We start from the raw sequence: 20005 nt of genomic DNA, 5'->3' as shown, positions 1-20005 counted from the left end.
TTGGTCTCATATTCATCCTTTCATTTGTTTGTTTTGAAACAAGCATTCCCTGAGCTTCTACTGTAACATCAGGTAAGATTCACATTGTATAATTCAACTGAACTATGATCCCTCATCTAAAAAGACAAGTTGGTTGCTTTTACTTTCGGTAGAGTTCTAGATGCCTGACAATGCTCTTGGTAAGCTGTGATACTAGTTGCCACTAGAATACTAAAAACCACAGTATTTTAGAACTAAACTGAATCATATAAGTGTCATGGGGGACAGACAGTGGGAAAGAGAGAGAATTTCAGGAAAAGAAGGATGGCGGACTGACCAAATCATTGTGTGTCACAGGTTAAAATGGGAAAGACAGACAGAGAAGAAGAAAAGACAAACATAGAGATGGAGACAGAGAGAAAGAGCTAGAAGGAGAGAGGGGGAAGAGAGACAGGGACAAAGAGAGACAGAAACAAAAAAACTAAACAAAAATAAATGCTTCTCTATTAAACCAAGGTGTGTCTATTTAATCTTTCCTAAATTCAGAAGCTGATTTTAGAAGAGGAGAAAGACTCCATTAAGGGCACATTATGAATATATTAAAATGGGACATATTGTAAGTCTAGTTAAAAAAACAGTCCAAATTTTACCATATTCAAAGTTTAATTTTCTTAATTTAATAGACTAGTCCTATTGCATAGAGATTTTGGTAAACACACTCAGTCAACAAATAATTATTTCTGGTTTTGGTTGCTAGCCAAGTAAACTAGAAAAGGGACCACAATTCTCCACTGACAGCAGGTGACAACAGTAGAGGTCATCATTTAAATGTTATTTAATATCCTAAATCCAGAAACTGGCAAAAACACAAAGATGTAAACTTCATCACACAAAATTAAAAATTCTGACAGAAGAGGTCAGTGAAGGAGCTGCTGACCTATCAGAACTTCCCATTACTTGGGTCCAAGGATGGACAAACACCGTAACAGGGGTGGAAAGAACATGTACAATAGAACAAGACACATCAGGGTTCCCTTCTGAGGCACCCCGTTCACTGCATGCATCGCCAGACCATTCTACCCCTGAACTTCTATTTCCTAAATCACGAGATGAGGACAGCCATATTCACCTTCCCATGACCTAACAATAGGAAACAATGCTTAAAATCAGAAACAAAGGCACTAACCACAACAGAAGTAATGGAAGAACCTGCCACACTGAAATCAAGAAGAACTGTCTACAAAAAGAAATCATGAAACCATCTAAAAATGTAAAAGCCATGAAACAGAAAAGGAGATGTACCTTACTTTTAACTGACAAAGAGCTAATGGATAGGATAATAAAGAAACTTTATAAACACAAAATAACAATAGTAAGACAGCTAAAATATGTGAAATATTTCAGACACTAGACAAAACAAAATTCAAATGGCCAATAAATATGAAGAGATGCTCATTAATAATCAGTGAAATTCAGATTAAATAATACTGCTTTTCAGGGTTATTGGGGGCAGTGGTAAATGGTTATTTATTTAAAGCACCTATATAAATCCTGGCACACGGAAGGTAGAAGAACCATAAATAAACTTCCCCAAATAAATTTTTCTTGGATCCTTCTAGGGGCTATCACTATAAAGTCAACAAGCCTCTAAATACAGAGCAACACAATAGCACACGTTACGGTCAGCGCTATGAACTGTGTAAGACTGATGAATCCCACACCTGTACCCCTGAAACAAATAATACATTATACATTAATTTAAAAACTCTTAAAACTGAAAAATAAATAAGTAAATAAATAAATAATAAATACAAAGCAACGTGCCTCAGTCTTAACATCCATTAATAACCTGAACTTAATGATGGATGTTTCCAAAGCTAAGAATTATACATGGACTTCTCTCTAGTGAATATACATAAAAATTACTCTACCTGCAGATTGAATGCACTAACCCCATTCCTGGCTTCCTGATGCCTGTTGGATTCTAATTTTCCCTTCATCTATGGCCTTCGTCCCCTTTGTGTTCATTTTGCATTGTTATAATGCCTGCATCCAGGAAAGGCACTTTCAGCTCTTTCTGAAGACCAGTAGGGTATAAGTAAAGATTATAAAACAAATCTCTGCCTGCAAGCACTGGCCTAGAAGCCCTGTGCATTACCATAAGTCCTGTCAGCAAGATACATCTGTGGGTCACACACAAATAAACCAATTTTTTCATACCAGGGGGTTGCTATAGAGAAGACTCAAAATTTGAGAAGTGCACTTGCTGCTTGGCAGATACCTTAATTTAGCCCATTCTAAAAATTTATTGGTTAAAGTACATTCTATGCCATTGGAAGGAATGACACCCACGCACTTGATCGTGACCAATAGACTAATGAGGTCAGTACGTACCAAAGGAGAGAAAGTCTCTGCAGAGTAAGGAGGGGGTGGTGTCTCCACAGCGATTTCAGGGTCCTCCTGTTCACTCTCACTGTAGCATTCTATACAAAAATGAAAATGTTTTATGTTTCAACACTGTCATCACTCATTCCATAATGCATGAGCAGAGGTTTTGCTCCATCTGGCTATTGCAATTTCAATCCGAGTCTGAAAGGACTCATCTATGGAGCTACCTGGTGCAAGGAGATTACATAAGAGGGGAGAAAATGAATAACCATATTAGGGTTTCCGCCCTCACTGGTGCCTAATACGTATGAAGAGGACGAGCCATAGCTCAGGGAAAATAAAATAATTCCTCAAAAGAGGTGTGAGTCATATACTAAGGGATCATAAAATCAGGAGTGATTCATTTTAATCGTAAGAGCCATAAGGAGCTGAGAATGGCAGCATACGTAAACCATCAACAGTGCGCACAGAGTAATATGAGTACCAGTTTAAGGGTGTTGTCTGAACCAACTATATGGAGACCCCTAAAAGATGCGGCAAAAAAAAAAAAAAAATGAAGCTGAAAGTTTGCTTGAGGCCATATCACAGAAAGCCTTAACTACCAGGATAGGGAGAAGGTTTTTGTGCAATGATGTTTTTCCTCACACTCTATAACCGCATTTCAAATATACAATGGGTATTGATGTTGTGGCAAAAAGGACCGAGGAGATGGTCAGGACACTGATTTCACACTCTTGCACTGTAGTTCTTTATTCTTTTAAATCACATTACCACTTTTCCATTTCTCAAATTCAGCTTTTATAATTTTTGCTATCCAAAGATATAACACCCCACCTTCCAATTCCCAAGTTTTATATGGCCTGAGCACTTCATAAATAGTATTAACTTTGTGACCCTGGCACCAAAAGCCTCCTTCTTCTCAATATTCAGGAGTAATTGCATCATTAAGAAGATTTTGACTCCTGTAGCTTTGAACCCAGAGAACTACAGACTGAGCTAAAAATATGGCCTGTGTCCTAATCTGACATTCAGTTTCCTAGCACAGACATAGAGTAATTAGCCTCAGCATACACCTGGTGGAAATATTAAAATATCAGAGAGGAAATAGTGGGATGAAAGTTATCTGTCTAGATCATGACGAGATCATGTCTCTGAGTAAGAATTCAGTGAGTGGGGCAATAAAACATTTGCACTGGCAGTTGTTTGAGATGTCAGTGAAGCCTACAGCTGCTAATGTGTGGGTGAAGTGTAAAAAGCATTCTTAGCCAGCATGGGAAGCTCTATTCTATGTCAGTGAGTCTGTGTGAATATGTCTGCTTCTACATATTTTCAGATAATTTTAAATGCCAAAGTATGTTTCATTAGGACAAGACCAAGCATAGAACTTGACATTGTATTTCCATCCATCTCATCCTAATATTCTTGCTAAGTTTTCAGAAATTTAATATAGAACATACCTTCATCCTTCGTAACAGATTCATGATGGACTACAGCGAACCCAAGCTTGTTTAACCACCTAAAATTCAAATAGAAAATAAATGCTTAGACAAAGAGATGGGTCATCTCCTATCCACCTTCCTTCTAGACCCTGAAAGAAGGTCTTGTGCCAGACTTTATAATGCAGTTATCATAATTCTAGAGTCAGACTAAACATTTCCAGAAACAGCATGAGTTTGTGGTATCGAAACCTAAAACCATTTGTTTCACAATATTTTCCTTACTCAGGATTTTCTTTCTAAGACAGGAAACAAGGTGGTCCATATCCAGCTTGCTAAGGTGGGCAACTACATTAAATATTCTAAATATATGAACAAATATATCTTTTGTAGTTGTGCATTTCAAATTTTTAGCAACCATCAGAACTTCTATCACTGAATTTAGTAATCTGACCATTAAAGTCCCATCTCTATAATTCTTAAAATGTAATTTTATTTCACAAAAAATAAAGAAAATATGATCCATTTTTAAGGAAGGATTTTTATATTAATCAGTAAAAGATCTCAGAGTTTGGCAGGTATTCCTAAGCTACAGAAATTTTTAATTCCTTGAAGAGTTTTCTTAGGTAAAAAATGACAGTGTCCTTATCTTACCAATTTACCATTTTATTGGCAACGATTTTCAGCTAAACATCAATAACAAAAACAAAAACAAAAAACTAAACAAACCTTAAGGAACTCAAACTTGGCTCATGACCTCAGGCCATTGGAGTTCCTTCTCAAGGGGTTAGTCAGGAACATAATTTATGACACAAATTTGTAAAAGACACAAAATGCATCTATTTCATATGTTCCTAGCTATATAACCTTCTATTTAAAGAGAAAATATTGTTTTGGGGTGGTAATACTCTGATTTATTTTCCACTTCTTTCAAGTTTTTTATATTTTTAAAAAGTATTCCATAGTGTGTGTTCACTTTTTTCTTTTTTTGAGAAACCAGTACATTCGGGAGCAGCCTAAGTCAACCAATACCAATAAAATAAGAAGAGTGCTGTGTACTTATTGACTCACTTATGCTCTCCATTTCTTCTAATCCTGTACTGCCTTGTGAATTAGCCAGCACACTGCTGCTCTACCACCACAAAATTATCGCATATTCCCAAGTCTTCAATCATCAACAAATTAGACATCCTTCCCCAACCCTCAATGGTCTTGCCATGGTCTTGCCATATTTATTTTTTAGTAAAAGGAAATACATACATTTCATTTTTAAAAACAAATAGGGCTTTCTGTAAGAAGATCCACGAGCTTCAGCCTCATTTAGGAATCCCCTCCGGTGTGCCTATGTGGCTCAATCCACTGAGCATTCTACTCTTGATTTCTGCTCAGGTCATGATCTTCAAGGTCATAGGATTGAGCCCTGCATGGGGCTCTGTGCTCAGTGAGGGTCTGCTCCTCTCTCTCTCTGTCCCTTGCCCTCTGCCGTTCCCCTGTTTTCACACTTTCTCTAAATAAATAAGTGGTTTTAGGTTTCAATACCACAAACTTGCATGTCATTTCTGGAAATGTTTAGACCAACCTTAGAATTACAACAATTGCATAATAAACAAACAATATCTTTTTTTAAAGGCATTTTTAGAAGCCCTTTCAGCATCTGACAACTATGAGCATTTTTTGTTTTTGTTTTGGGGGGGGTTAGATTTTTATTTATTTATTTGACAGACAGAGATCACAAGCAGGCAGAGGCAGGCAGAGAGAGAGGACAAAGCAGGCTCCCCACTGAGCAGAGACCCTGATGTGGGGCTCGATCCCAGGACCCTGGGATCATGACCTGAGCCGAAGGCAGAGGCTTTAACCCACTGAGCCACCCAGGCGCCCCACTATGATCTCTTTAATAACCACTTAAAACCAAACTAACACATGAGCCACACCATAGGAACCAGAAATTGTTCATCAAGACCTGATAGAATAATAAACAACTAACCAAAACAAAAACAAACAAAAAAACCAAACCAAAACAAAACAAAAAAGGGAAATCACAGAAAAAGATACAAATGGTAGTAAAAAAAAACAGAAAAAAATTACCAGCCTCCATAGTACTTTGAGAAATGCACATACAAGCACAGGGAAATATTTACTAGTTGGGCAAAACTTTAAAAAAAACCACTGATTTCTAGAATTTAGGAGGAAATATTCTCATCCTTTGTTCAGATGAACAGCAAAATTGGTATCTCCAGTTTTAAGCAGGCAATTTGATGATACTAATCAAAATTTAAATATCCACCCCCTAATTATAAATGTCTATCCTACAAATGACAAATAAATGTGGAAGGATGTTAATCAAACAAGACTTGCAATGGCAAAAGAAAAAACATCTCAGAGATGATATAATCATCCATCAACAGGAAAATGGATAAACTATAGCACTAATTTCTTCAGTACAACAAATGTTATTATGAAGCTAATAAAAAAAAAACTGGGATAGAAAGTCTTCTGATGGCCCGGAAAAATCCTAACATACTAATAAGTAAAAAAAGCAAGTACAGAACAATATGACTGGCCTAATTCAATGTACTTTAAAACTATGTATTTGCATGTGTGCATGAGTTGGTATGCAAAGTAAAGTATCAGGAAGGATGTATGTCAGTCATACTGTTAAAAGTAGTTAATCCTGGGGTGTCTGGGTGGGTCAGATGGTTAAGCATCTGCCTTTGTCTCAGGTCATGATCCCAAGGTCCTGAAATAGAGCAGGGCTGTCTCCCTGCTCAGTGGGGAGCCTTCTTCTCCCTTTCTCTCTGCCTCTCCCCCTGCTTGTGCTTTCTCTCTCTTTCTCTCTCTCTCTCTCTCTCTCTCTTTCTCAAATAAATAAATAAATAAAAATCTTTAAAAAAAAAAAAAAAAGCTAATCTTGAAGAGAGAAATTGAACTGGAGGGTGAAGTTGGAGGTATGGAAAGGTTTTCATTTTACATACTAATGTATTATAAGATTTTTTACAAGCATATGTTTTGTGTGTCATTTAACTAGAAGAAACATTTTAATGTACAGTTTCAAAAATTGATCAGGCAAAGCACAGTGAATTTGGTGGTTCACTTTTTTTTTTTTAAATACCAAAATAAACTATTCTTAGTTTATGTCTGGTTTCATGACTGTATACAGACCCTTCCCCCACAAAAAAAGCACCTAAAAATAAAACAGACCAACTTTTTTAACATACCAAGACAAAAAATACTTTTGAGGTGAGAATGCCTGAAACAAACAAACAAAAAAGACATTTCTAAGTTCCTTCCAGAATACAGAAATACAGAAATATTGCAAAATGAAAGAGTATGGACAATAAAGAAATCATTCTTCCCAGCCCTTACCTAACTCTCATATTCTTTTAATAGCCACCACTAGTTACTTGCTGTGGAAAACATGATTGTTTAGAATCTTGTTTGACTCTTTCCTTTCCGGAATCCACTGACTTAAAGGACCTTTTGGCTAAGAACTTCTTTAAAAAAAAAAATTGAGATAGTAGAAAAATATCTATTCTTGCTTAAATAGATGGATGCACCAAGAAAACTTATATTTACATGAAAAAAGATGACAGATGTTTCCTGGGAGTTTGTTGTATATTAACTCGATGTGTTGGAGGAGCCCAAGTGTTAAGAAATTGATATACAAAACAGGAAGGTTCTTCCCACCGTCTGAGAAAGGCAGCTACCAACCAGTCTTTGTTTAGAAAGCAACTCTTCCATTACCCTTAATTACTTACCCCTGTACTTGTAAATTGAGGGTCCCTGCAGAACACACAGCATTTCTATTGAACGTAATTACCTTTCCCTACATTGTCCCTGAGAGAAATGTCACCACCCAAAAATGCAGTTTCCCGAGGAAGCAAACTTCTACAACAGGAGTCATCTCTCCACAGGCCACTCCCTCCTTCCTCAGATTCTCTGTATCTCACCAAGAAACACCCAGCCACTTTATTTACTGTCTTTAACTGGCCACCTCAGTAGGAAAGGGAGCTCTTCCGGTGCCCCTCAGAACAAATCTTTAAATGTCATCTGCATCATCTTGTGGGAGAAGAGAGAAGTTAACTGGAGGCCCAAAAGGATTGACCTTGATGCCGATTACACCACCCCAGCACGCCAGGAAGGACCACTGGGGACTAAGCAGTAATTCGGACCCTCACTATGACAGGGCTCCAAGTACTTCTGGGTAAGCCATTAAGCTTTTCACACACCATCAAAATACCTACACCGGCCAACCGATGGGATTCAGTTACCAATACAAATAAAGAGAGAAATAAAGAAATTAGTGACTTCTTTTGTCTTCTTTGGGGGCATCTGCTCTTCTTTTTCTCAGACTCTTGAGAAAGCCAAGGGGAGAAAGCTAACATCAGAAGGAGAGTAGACACAACTTCTCTCTGTAGAGAGTCGTTCTGCCCTCATCTGAAGGTTGTGGTGGGTGCTTAGGGAAGAGGTTGAGAATGTTTCCAGCTAGATGAGGCTGCTGAGGGCTGTCCTGTGAGAAGGGTGTGTGTGTGTGTGTGTGTGTGTGTGTGTGTGTGTGCAGCTTACACATGTTTATTGAAAAGGAGCTTTTTTCTTTAGGTTTCTAGAGCAAGAGGATAAAGAGAAATTAAATAGAGAAGACTGATATGGAAATCATTATGTATAACTAAACAAAAGAGATTAAACCATAAGCTCTCTGAATGAATTATGTATGTATTTTTAATTCTATTGCCCAAGTTCTGCCACAGTGGGGCACCCTAGTAGGTATTCCACAGACACATTTTTATTAGTTATGTGAAAGTAATGAGGAACACTGAGGAATCTGAGAATAAGGCCTCAGTTAAGTAGAAGGCCCTCTGATGCCTCAAGTGCCTCGTGTATATAAGGCCTCATTCAATTAACAGCCATTGTGGTCACACTATAGTCTAAACCAGCAGGGGATGGAGTGAGGCAGGTATGCATTTATTCCACTTCTTTAAACAGGAAAGAAAAAAATAAAAACAGGAAATGGAGTTAGGGATATAAAATTTTATGTGAGATGTACTCTGAACAAAGGACGTTTTGCAAAATTTTTTAGGACAGAACATGGATCAGTGATAAACACAGGGATCATCATGGTAATTACACAGCACATAAGAAATTGTATATATTTTTTTCACACAGAATTCTAAAAGCTGTGAGATTGGTCACAGTACTTTCAGGCTTTTCTCCCTGTGATGCTGATTCTCACTGTAACATTTTCTTACAATGATTTCTGTCCTTTCCTCCTCAGCGTCGTAGTTCCCTCAGAAGAATCTTATTACTTCTCCCTAAAATAGACATTTTGATATATGTACTTCTCCAAAATGCTTCCAAATGGTGGAGAAGAAAGCAAGAAAGAGCACTTTAAGTGCTAAGGAGGTTGATCCTTAAAGCAAGAGAAATAAATAAAACAAGAAATAGGATGAAAATATGCTTAAAACTCAAACACCTGACCAAAGTAATCTGTTCCCCCAAAAGATTAGATTTAGCAATTTTCTCTACTTACACACTCATTTCCTGTGCATTCTCAGCCGCAAAATAAAAGGTCTTGATCTGTGGATGGCTGATCTTAAAAGCACTTGCAGGGGGAAAAACACAGCACATTAAGAATTAGAAATTAATGTAGTTGTCAATGGGTTTAAAATAAATCAAATGTAAGTGTGATACTTCATCTGCTTTCTCTGTAGATTTACAAAAAATAATTGAGTTACATTAAATATCCATTGCCTAATCTCTATTTCATGTAGAGAGCAGAGAATTAATTCATCATGTTGAGGCAACCAGAATAGGACTGAGTCTTGGCTAGTTGAAAGTTTCTATTTTAAACATATGGGCATATGCTTGTATTTTCATTTGCTCACTGCTTTGCTAGAAAGAGACAATAAATTAAAATTTACAATCTCAGAGGTGTCCCTTAAATGCTCAGATCAATAAAGCAAAATATTTACTCAAATTCAATCAAATGCATACAAGAATGTTATGTGTAGGAACCTAACCAAATATAGAACTTGCACACTGTGACAAAACTTTATCTAAGCCGCCCTCTATGAGTAAAGGAAAAAATATATTTATATTTATTTTCTTTTAAGAAAACTATAAAACACTGAACATTAGCAAACAATGAAGTGTTTCCCCTATATCATTAGATCAGAAGTCCTGTAGTACAGGTCAGCATTTTGGTAAATAACCAGTTTGGTCAAAACCACAAAAAGTAACACAATCTTATGTATCTCCGGATATGTGCAGCAACACTAGAGGGGCAGAGACTTAAAGCTAATGCCATTTTATTCGTTTTCTTAGAAAAATCTAGTCTGTTGCCACTACTGGTAAAACAGGTCAGTAGGAAAATAAATGCCTTTCTGATAAAGCAGGAAAAAATGTCAAAGGTAGAAAAAGAACCACAAGAAAAAGAGTAAGAGGGCACATTTGCAAAATGTGACTGGATGCCATCATGGCCAGAACCAGTGAATGGGAATACAGTTGGCTGATCTAGAGCAGTTCTGTGAGTTCTAGGGAAGTTCAGACTCTCTGGGCTGTTCCCTTCTCAAGGACCAGAAACTGGAATCTTTTTTTGGTTCCTGTATGTTCTCAAATCTTTTGGACTTAAATTGTATCAGGGTATAATCCCAAAGTCTAAGATAACTCAGAGAATGCTATTTCCAGGATGACAGTGTTATGAACTAAAAAGAAGAAACAGGTCTTGCTCTATAAGTGTAGCTCTGGAAAGTCCTATTGAACGAGTCACTCTCTTCACCAGCAAAATATCTTGACATCTGATCTCCTAGCCAATCCTGGATGGGAGCTTGTTTTTCGTTCCATCTCAGACATGGTTGTTAAAAACATGCCGTGCCAAGGCTCCATGGGGTTTTAAGATCCATCTGTTCCACAAAATGAAATTCCAGAAAACAAGAGGTTAAAAGCTTCCACTGTTGTTAAGGATGCCAGCTCATAAAATTCAAGAATCTCGGACGTTTGGGTGTTATCTCCACTAACTTCCAAATCACCACGTCACTCAAGAAACTAAAATTATGACGGGATGTTATTCTGGCTCAGGGTTTTGTGGAAAACGATAGACAACTTACTGCTTTTTCTTGCATTCAGATGCTCTCTCCACAGTGAAATCGGGCAGGTTGACAAATCCATCAGCCTTCTCTGCCTGAGAAAAATACATACAACAGATATGAATAAAGGAGTCAATCCTAGCAGTAAGTTTATAGAGATGATATACATTGAATAGAGATTGTATAATGAAATGAAATAGAATCAAAAGATACGTCCCTGGGTCAGCACTGGAGTTATCCAGATACAGATTTTATGAAAGAAATTAATATTCTCCTGGTAAGTCATCCAGAATCGTTCCATGAGAAGTAACATGACACAGCTTAGTGATGGCCAAGGTAGGGCATGCCTAAAACATAGCCCCCCACCTTTCTGCCTCCCTGGAAAATACCATCGCTAACCCATCAGAGCTCCACTCCCTGCTGGATTAGTAGGTATCCTCAGCATCATCCTCATCTCCAATAAGCCAGTTCTCATACTCCAGGAAGCTACAATCACAGAAGGTAGAATGTGATTAGCATCCTAGCATATGGCAGACAGAAGCTAGATTTTGGAGTTAACAAATCAAGGTTCATGTCATATCTAACAACTTACTGGTTGTTAGAAGGCTTAAATGAGCTCAAATAAATAAAACGCTTAATGGATACTCAACAATCAATAGTTCTTCTTCCAAATCTGTAGGTAGTTCTGCAGGGATTAAACTACAGAGCCACATCTTGGAAAATCTCAGTTCTGTAATCAATTCCTAGGAGGCCTTTCTACAAAGGAAAGAATGCAGAAAAAAAAAGGGCCCTTTTGGACATCACATGAATGTTCCTTCAAAACAACAAAAATTCTATAGGAAATGTAATTATCATTCTACCTCTCTGAGAATTTATTAATCTTTATGGATAAAATACAGCTGAACCACAAGAAGATTGGATTGCTTATCACAGATAGAACCCAAATCTTCTTCCATCTATACTGGTGTCTCTGAGTAGAGAAATACAGTCCACAAGATTAACCATAAATCAATCAGGGGCTAATTGGAGATAAGAAGAAAATTGACTTTGAAAATATAATCTTGGGAGTGGCTCAGTCATTTAAGCATCTGTCTTCCGCTCAGGTTATGATCTCGAGGACCTGGAATTGAGTTCCACATCTGGCTCTTTGCTCAAAGAAGAGCCAGTTTCTCCCTCTCCCTCTGCTTGCTGCTCTCCTTGCTTGTGTTCTCTCTCTCCGACAAATAAATAAAATCTTTTTTAAAAAAATATAATCTTAATTTTAGACACCCGCTAGCTATTAGCTTAGTGTCATGGGTCCTCTTACTTCACTTAATTATTCTGCAACTCTTTCCCTTATCCCCAACCAGAGTGCAAGCCCTACTCTTTCTTCAGAAAAATTAAACTGAAACATTCAAACTTATGCCTGTTCCATCTTCCCTCTCCTATATGAGTTAATCTATGCAAACTCTCCATTTGAAATACTTTCTTTGTATGAGACTCAAAACTCAATTCTAAAGGGAACTTCCTTCTTAAAAAATTATATATATATATATTTTTTTTTCATTCAACTCAACTATTTGTTGACAAACAGGTTACTCATCATTTTGCCGATCTTATCTAAAAAAGAATATAAAGTACTTAAAGAACATAGACTGTGTAAATCAACTTTTTTCTATAACACACAATGCTTCCTGTGGGTTCTTATCAGCATTTATAAAAGTATAGTTTTGAAAAACTGCTAGGTTCTGACAATTCTACTCCTAGATATACACCCAGAAGAAGTGAAAGCAGGGACCCAAATTAATATATGACTATGCATGTCCACAGAAACATTACTCACAATAAGCAAAAGATAGAAACAGTCCCATCAACAGGGGAATAGATAAACAAATTGTAGTATATCCACACAATGGAAGATTCAGCCATAAAACCAAATGAAGCACTGATACATACTACAGGGTAATTGGACCTCAATAGCATTATGCAACGTGAAAGAAACCACACACAAAACATCACACCTTATAGATTCCATTTATGTGAACTCTCCAGAATAGGTAAATCCAGAGACAAAACACAGACGAGTGGTTTCCAAGGGGTGGGGAAAGGGGGAATAGGAAGAAACTGCTTAATGGGTATGAGTTTTCCTTTTGGTGGGTTGAAAATGTTCAGAACTAGACAGAGGTGGTGGTTGCACAACATGGTGAGTGTACCAAATGCTACTGGATTGTTCACTTTAAAAAATGGATAGTCTTGGGGCACCTAGCTGGCTCAGTCAGTTGAATGTCTGACTCTTGATTTCAGCTCAGGTCATGATCTCAGGGTTGTGAGATCAAGCCCTGAGTCAGGCTCCGTGCTGGGTGTGGATTATCTCTCTCAGGGCGCCTGGGTGGCTCAATGGGTTAAAACCTCTGCCTTCCGCTCAGGTCATGATCCCAGGCTCCCAACCCTGCATGGGGCTTTCTGCTCAGCAGGGAGCCTGCTTCCTCCTCTCTCTCTCTCTCTGCCTGCCTCTCTGCCTACTTGTGATCTCTATCTGTCAAATAAATAAATAAAATCTTTAAAAAAAAAAAAAAAAGATTCTCTCTCTCTTCTCTGTCCCTCCCTCCACCCCCTGTTTAAAAAAAAAAAAAAATATATATATATATATATATATATATATATATATATATAGTCTTATAAGAATTTCACCTCAATTAAAAAACATAACCTATGTTAGGCTGAACCACTTTTATGTAAATTTCTATAATTTTGTTAGAAAGAAAACAACTTATATCTACTATTTGCTTCTATTTTCTCCCCTCATTCACTGCTATGACCACTGTTCCACAGAAGCTATAATTAGATGAACCCCAATGAGCTTCATGTTGCTAAGTCCCATCAACCTTTTTTGGTCCTCACTTAACTGAACTCTAGTAACTGACAGTAAAACTCAAGGTCTAGGTCTCGACATACCTCATTTCTTGCCTTTCTGACATATCCCTGTTGATCCCTTTCTCCTCCAACTACTCCTTGCTTGCTTTCACGAAGTCCTCTTCTCTTGCCTTTTTCTTAAATGTCGGTGTTCCCCAGACTTCCAAACACAAACCTAATCTCTTCTCATTCCAGTACTTTCTGTCAGGGACCATATGCATCATCATGGCTGCATGTATCACCACAGTTACACACATATTCAAAATCAACACCTCAAACTGGGATTTAATCCGGAGCCCCTGTCCCAGAGATCCAACTGCCTGGCGTGCCTGTTCACATGAGAATTCCATAGGTTCCCTCCTACAGACTGAATATTTGTATTTGCCGACCTCAAATTCCTATTCTGAAGCCCTAAGCCCCAGTGTGATGGTATTTGGAGGTGGGGCATTTGGGAAGTAACTAGTTTCATATAAAGTCGTGCGGGTGAATCCCCCATAATCAGATCAGTGCCCTTATAAAAAGAGGAAAAGACCGGAGTCCTCCACCTCTCTTTCTCCACCGAGTAATGTTACAGCAAAAAAAAATCAGCCATCTGCAATCAGAAAGAAGGCCCTCACCAAACACAGAGTCTGTCAGCACCTTGACTTAGACTTCTCAGCCTTCCAAACTATGAGGAATCAATGACGATTGTTCAAGCCACCAGATGAAGATATTTTGTCATAGCTGTACAAAGGAAGACACTCTCCAAGAGTCACACATCCAAGACCAAACTTACTATTTTATTCCACAAAACACCTGCTCCTCTTTTTTCTATGCTCTCTACTTCATTGAATGATATCACTTTCAATCCTGTTGTCAAAAAAGAAAATGTGGCAGACATCTTTCACTCTTCCATCCCCTTCTCAGCGCACATACAAGTCATCGCGGAGATGTATTACCAGTGCCTCTGTCCCAGGATTCCTTCCATGCACCACCTAGCACCTCCCAACTTACCACTGATTCTCACCTCCCTTACTGTGAAGTCTGGCAAGCCATTTTCAACCTTCCTCTAATTTTGTCCTTCCCTCCAATATGATGTCCAAATCACAGTCGCAGCAAATCGTGACTCCTTGAACACACTTCATGTCACTTCTCTCATTAAAATCCCGCACAGTTCCCAGTGGCCCTTGGACCACGTCGGAGTGCCTCAGCAGAGCAGGAAGACCCTTCATGATCCAGGCTTGTGTAATCACACACTTTCATCCCACCTTCCTCACTCAACCAAAAAGACACAAAAATTTCAAACAAAGAAAAAAACTATACTCCCTTTTGAGCTGAATTAAAATTGACACCAAATTTATGGCATTATCATTCTGTAGACAATTTATTTTTAGAACAAAAAGCCCATCTTAGATGACAATATAAAATCAATCAACAAAAACTGAAATATAAATAAATTAAAAATCTCCATCAGGGTGGATTTTTTTTTTCTGTACAACTGAAATGGCTGAGAGTCCTTCAGCTAAGAACCAAAATGAATTTGAGTAAAAGATTCCTTAGTTTTTCCTCAGTAATCCTTTCCTTCATTAAGAAAGGCATCTTTTCATTGTACTAAAGACATTCAAGCTGTATTCAAAATCACAGATAACTGTGTCAAATTTGCCTTGGCTTATTTGACTTGCAAAAATGCCTTAAAAATGACAATCACATTGGGAAAATCCTAAAGGAATGACAGTTTTCTCCTCTTCCTCCTCCTTCTTCTCCTCCTACCCCCTCATGTCCCTCATTCCTTGTTATACTAACCAAAATAACTTTTCTCAAATGTATCCTTCCTCCTCAATAATTCCTAACTTTCTGAAAAGTTACTTGAAAGTTCTGCATCAGTACTTGAAATTTACCCTCTGTATCCTAATGTAATAAAAATATTGTTCTTTGGGGCGCCTGGGTGGCTCAGTGGGTTAAGCTTCTGCCTTCGGCTCAGGTCATGATCTCAGGATCCTGAGATCGAGTCCCGCATCGGGCTCTCTGCTTGGCAGGGAGCCTGCTTCCTCCCCTCTCTCTCTGCCTGCCTCTCTGCCTACTTGTGATCTCTCTCTGTCAAATAAATAAATAAAATCTTAAAAAAAAAAAAATCTTGTTCTTTGGGGGTGCTTGGGTGACTTGGTCAGTTAAATGTCCAGCACTTGATTTCATCTCAAGGCATAATCTGAGGATCATGACAGCAAACCTCACCTCAGGCTCCATGATCAGCTGGGAATCTGCTGGGATTCTCTCTCTTCCTGTCCCTCTGTCCCTTGTCTCCTCCCATTCTTGTGTTCTTCTGTCTCTGTCTCTCTCTCTCTCTCTCTCTCTCAAATAAATAAATAATTTCTTCAAAAAAATCTTGTTTTCTTGCCAGATGTAACCAACCATCCTTTCATCCTTTGGCCATCGTGCAACCTTGTCTTACCAAGTCTATCTTAAATTCTGAAGTGAGACAATACTATTCCATGTCTGGTACAACAGTCAACAATCTCAGAGATACTCTTCCTCACATATGAGTCCATCCACCTCTGCCAGCAACTTTGATTTGATCTCATTGGGATCCCATCTTTAGCTGCTGTATTAGACAGCATCAAGTACACTTTATCAAAACTGTTAGTTACACATTCATTTATTCAACACCCTATTTCTAACACACACTCTGTCAGATATGTGAGGTCTATCAGTGGACAAAACAGACAAGAGATCTCTACCTTTGAGGGGAAAAGAGACAATAGCTCGACATATAAACACATTTATCAACATAAATTACACAGCCCATGGTGGTCCATAATTGCTATGGAAAAAAGATAAAGTGATCAGAGTAAAAGGGTTCTGACTATAAGCAGGACAGGTTGTCCTTGTGCTCTGAGACTTATAATACCCTTTCAAATTTACTCCCCTAGATATAACTCCACAAATCAACTTAAGTGTGACCTTCTCCAAAACTTTCCCCTGTTCCTCTAAGCCTAAAATAAATGTCCTCCTCTTTGTGCCCAGAGGCAGGCTATGCTTCTATACTTCTCTTCCTGTATTGAGTTATCTGACTATTTCTCTGTTTTTCCAATACACTGTGAGCTCTTTGAAGGAAATGATTTTGTCAGCTATTGTTATATCATTAGTACTTGGGACAGTGTAGGCGCTCAATACATGTGAAGCAAAAAAAGGAGTTTTATGCATGAATGAATGACAGGAACATTGTCTTTTTTTTCTGACAATAAAGAAAGTGCTAAAACGAGATGCAGAAGCCACTTTGCAAAACTGGCAATTTCTTAAAAACATAAACATATTATTACCATACAACCCTGCAATTCCACTCCCAGGTACCCACACGAGAGAAACGAAAGCTTATGCCCACACAAAGATGTGCATGCAAATATTTGTAACAGCATTACTCATAATAACCCAAAACTGGAAACAATTTAAATATCCATCAACGGGTAAATAGTGTGGTCTACTCATACAATGGAATATTGTGTAGTGAACTATCGACGCTTGGTAAAAGATGGATGAACCTTGAAAACATGATGCTGACTGAAAGCCAGAAATAAGAAACCACATATTACTGTAGGATTCCTTTATGTGAATGTAGAGAGAAGGCACATAGTGGGCTTGACTGGAGTCACGGTTGGAAATGAAAATTAACTGTAAATGGGCATGAAGGGTTTTATTGATGTCATGAAAATTATTTAAAACTGATTCATTATGATAGCTTCATCACTCAGTAAATTTACCAAAAACTATTAAATTGTAAATTTTAATAGGGTGAATCTTATGATCTGTCACATATCTTTCAATGGAACTGTTTTTAAAAATACAAGATGCAAGGAAAGTTTGGGGAATAGAAAGCCATAGTGAACTCCCTTCTCTTTGGGTATCAGTAAAACTTGAAAGAAGGCAAATATGAGGTCTCAGATGTTTCCATTGGTGACTCAATACGATTAGTTCAAACTTTAGGCAAAATTGGTTTACTATTTCCCATATTCTATAACTTAAGCTAAATTATGGCTTCAGTTTTGGACTATAGGAATTTTAGAGACAAAGATATTTTATATAGAATTTGCCACACTTTGGACATATTTTTGAAAATTAATTGAAATGGGGCATCAAATTTTAATATTTAAATGCAAACATCAATATCCACTGTCATCGATAATGTTTGACTCTTTCACATTACAAATACTTTTCAAAATAGACAAAATCACCTCACAAGTATCTACAGATATCAGAAAGGTAGAAGGATAGACCTAGAAAAATAAGAGTGATATATATGTATATATATATATATATATATGTATTCCAGAGTAAGTAGGTTAAAGAAGACCAAATCAGAAACAAAGGAAGTGTGATATAGAAAACTGTTATATGTTTCACGGTTAAAAATAAAAAGTATAATTATCTCTCTATTCTCGATGGAATCATAGTTCCCTGATTCTAAGAAACCTGTTTTTTTACACTGCAGTAAATCTGAAATCAAAAGGTACCTTAGAATCTATATGTATTTTTAGTGTCTCATTTCCGCCCAAAACCTGATATTAAATAAATTGTGGGTCTTTAAATGAATAGAAATTTAAATCAAAGGGGAAAAAAATAGTTTAGGAAAAAACTGTTTCTTTGTAAGATGTTTTTGTGTTTACATTTGAACATGTGTTTAATATTCTTGTAATGAGTTAAAATAAACGTAAGGGAGGTTATCCAGTGACTATCAGAATCAGGAGAAGCTGCAAAACTCCATTTTCTCCACATAAACCCATGGTTTGCTCAGTTCAGCCCTGAAACCCCCAGCATGCTGGAAACAAGCAAAATCTAAACTCTAAGCTGAGCCATACTTTCTCATGTTATCCTGAACAGTTGTTCCTAACTCTCAGGGTACACACAGACTGATGACCACTATAGAAATCTGGATTATAGTCTCTAAAATGCAAACCAATGTGGAGGAAAAGAAAAGAGGACCTACAGTCAATTATGAAAGCTCTAGCTCTACAGAGGAGCAGTCATTCTCATACATGGCTGGTGGTGAAGCAGAACATAGCCCAATGGAAGGACACTGGTCAGTAACTGGCAAAACAGCATTACCCTCTGACCCAGAAATACAACTTCTAGGATCTGTCCTAAATAAATATGTGTAGTAGCATGTGCATGATAAAGTTCTTTGCAATAACAAAAGAATCCAAATGTGTATCATCAGGAGACTGTTGAATACAATGTGACATCCATAGGCAATGAATAGGTATATTCCTATATATTTGTACATATATATGTATTTTATGTACGAAAAGAGATAGGATATGCCTCTGCATATATGCATGCTTGTATTTGTAGAAGGAAACCATTCAGGAAATGCAAACACAAAAGGAGGGAGAAAAGAGGGTAGAGAAATAGGAAGGAGAGCAAGACTTATCTGCTTGAAATTTGTTGCATAGTTTTGACTTTGGAATTAGGCGGGTGATTTCTATTTTTTGAAAAAAAAAAATTTTTAATGAAGCAAGTCCTAAAAAACAAATGAACCTAACTGAATCTAAACATGGTGATGTTGCCCCCCCCCCAAATTATAATAACTACTCCAAGAAACCTTAAGAGCCCAGAATTTTGACGATACATAGTTGTGGAAATAGGCTGAGGACATTCAGTAGAGACACTGCTATTTTTTTTAGATAGTTTTAAGTAGTTTTTTCCAACATCCCCCCCCATACACACAAAAGAACTGCACAGCACCCAAAGGCTCCTTTATTCTCTGCCTGTGTTAGAGGCCACTGCGCTGCTCTGTTCTGATAAGCAGCTCATCTCCCTCTTCCTTTCACAAAAGGAAATGCATGCACGTTCTGAACTGTTACCTGGACCTACAGGCCGAGAGCTGAGCTTATTAGCACCGGGCTGTGACAAGCACTGCAAGGGAAGCAAGAAAAAATGTATGCCTTTGTATTGTCTTCCTCTCTTCTAGATATGGTAAGCATGCCTGACAGTGACGAAGCCTGAAATCCCGTTAAGAAACATGACAAACTTGAAAAATATCCAATAAGAGCTCACATTTACTGATTCCCCCCAATGCCCTTGAGGTACTACCGTCATAGCCAGCAGAGGGAAATGACCACAACTGGACACCAGAATTTATGAAACTGATCAGTTTTTAATCTCGCCACCAAACTAGGTGAGCATCATAAATGGGAAAGTTATGGGGTTATTGTTAAAGAAACGGTACTCAGACTAGAACCCAGAAATCAGTTAACTAAT

The 20005-nt window shown here is 37.7% G+C and overlaps 1 protein-coding gene across 16 annotated transcripts in view; it reads right to left on the bottom strand.

The window, feature by feature from the left end:
* The window catches only part of IPCEF1 (interaction protein for cytohesin exchange factors 1), a 189420-nt gene that overhangs the window by 41411 nt on the left and 128004 nt on the right, over window positions 1-20005 (bottom strand). For 11 of the 16 annotated variants that reach the window (XM_082731399.1, XM_082731400.1, XM_082731404.1 and 8 more), the window contains 4 exons: window positions 10904-10977; window positions 9328-9399; window positions 3825-3883; window positions 2374-2462 (listed from right to left, as the gene is read on the bottom strand). In XM_082731399.1, coding sequence (XP_082587525.1) covers window positions 2374-2462; window positions 3825-3883; window positions 9328-9399; window positions 10904-10977 — 294 coding nt within the window. The remainder of the gene's footprint in view (window positions 1-2373; window positions 2463-3824; window positions 3884-9327; window positions 9400-10903; window positions 10978-20005) is intronic. The other 5 variants (XM_082731393.1, XM_082731394.1, XM_082731392.1 and 2 more) reach the window with 1 other exon arrangement.

This window comes from Mustela nivalis, assembly GCF_964662115.1.
Source record: "Mustela nivalis genome assembly, chromosome: 5".
In the NCBI taxonomy this organism is placed as follows: domain Eukaryota; kingdom Metazoa; phylum Chordata; class Mammalia; order Carnivora; family Mustelidae; genus Mustela; species Mustela nivalis.
Note: the sequence above shows the minus strand (reverse complement) of the source record. Positions and strands in the feature narration are given on the sequence as shown.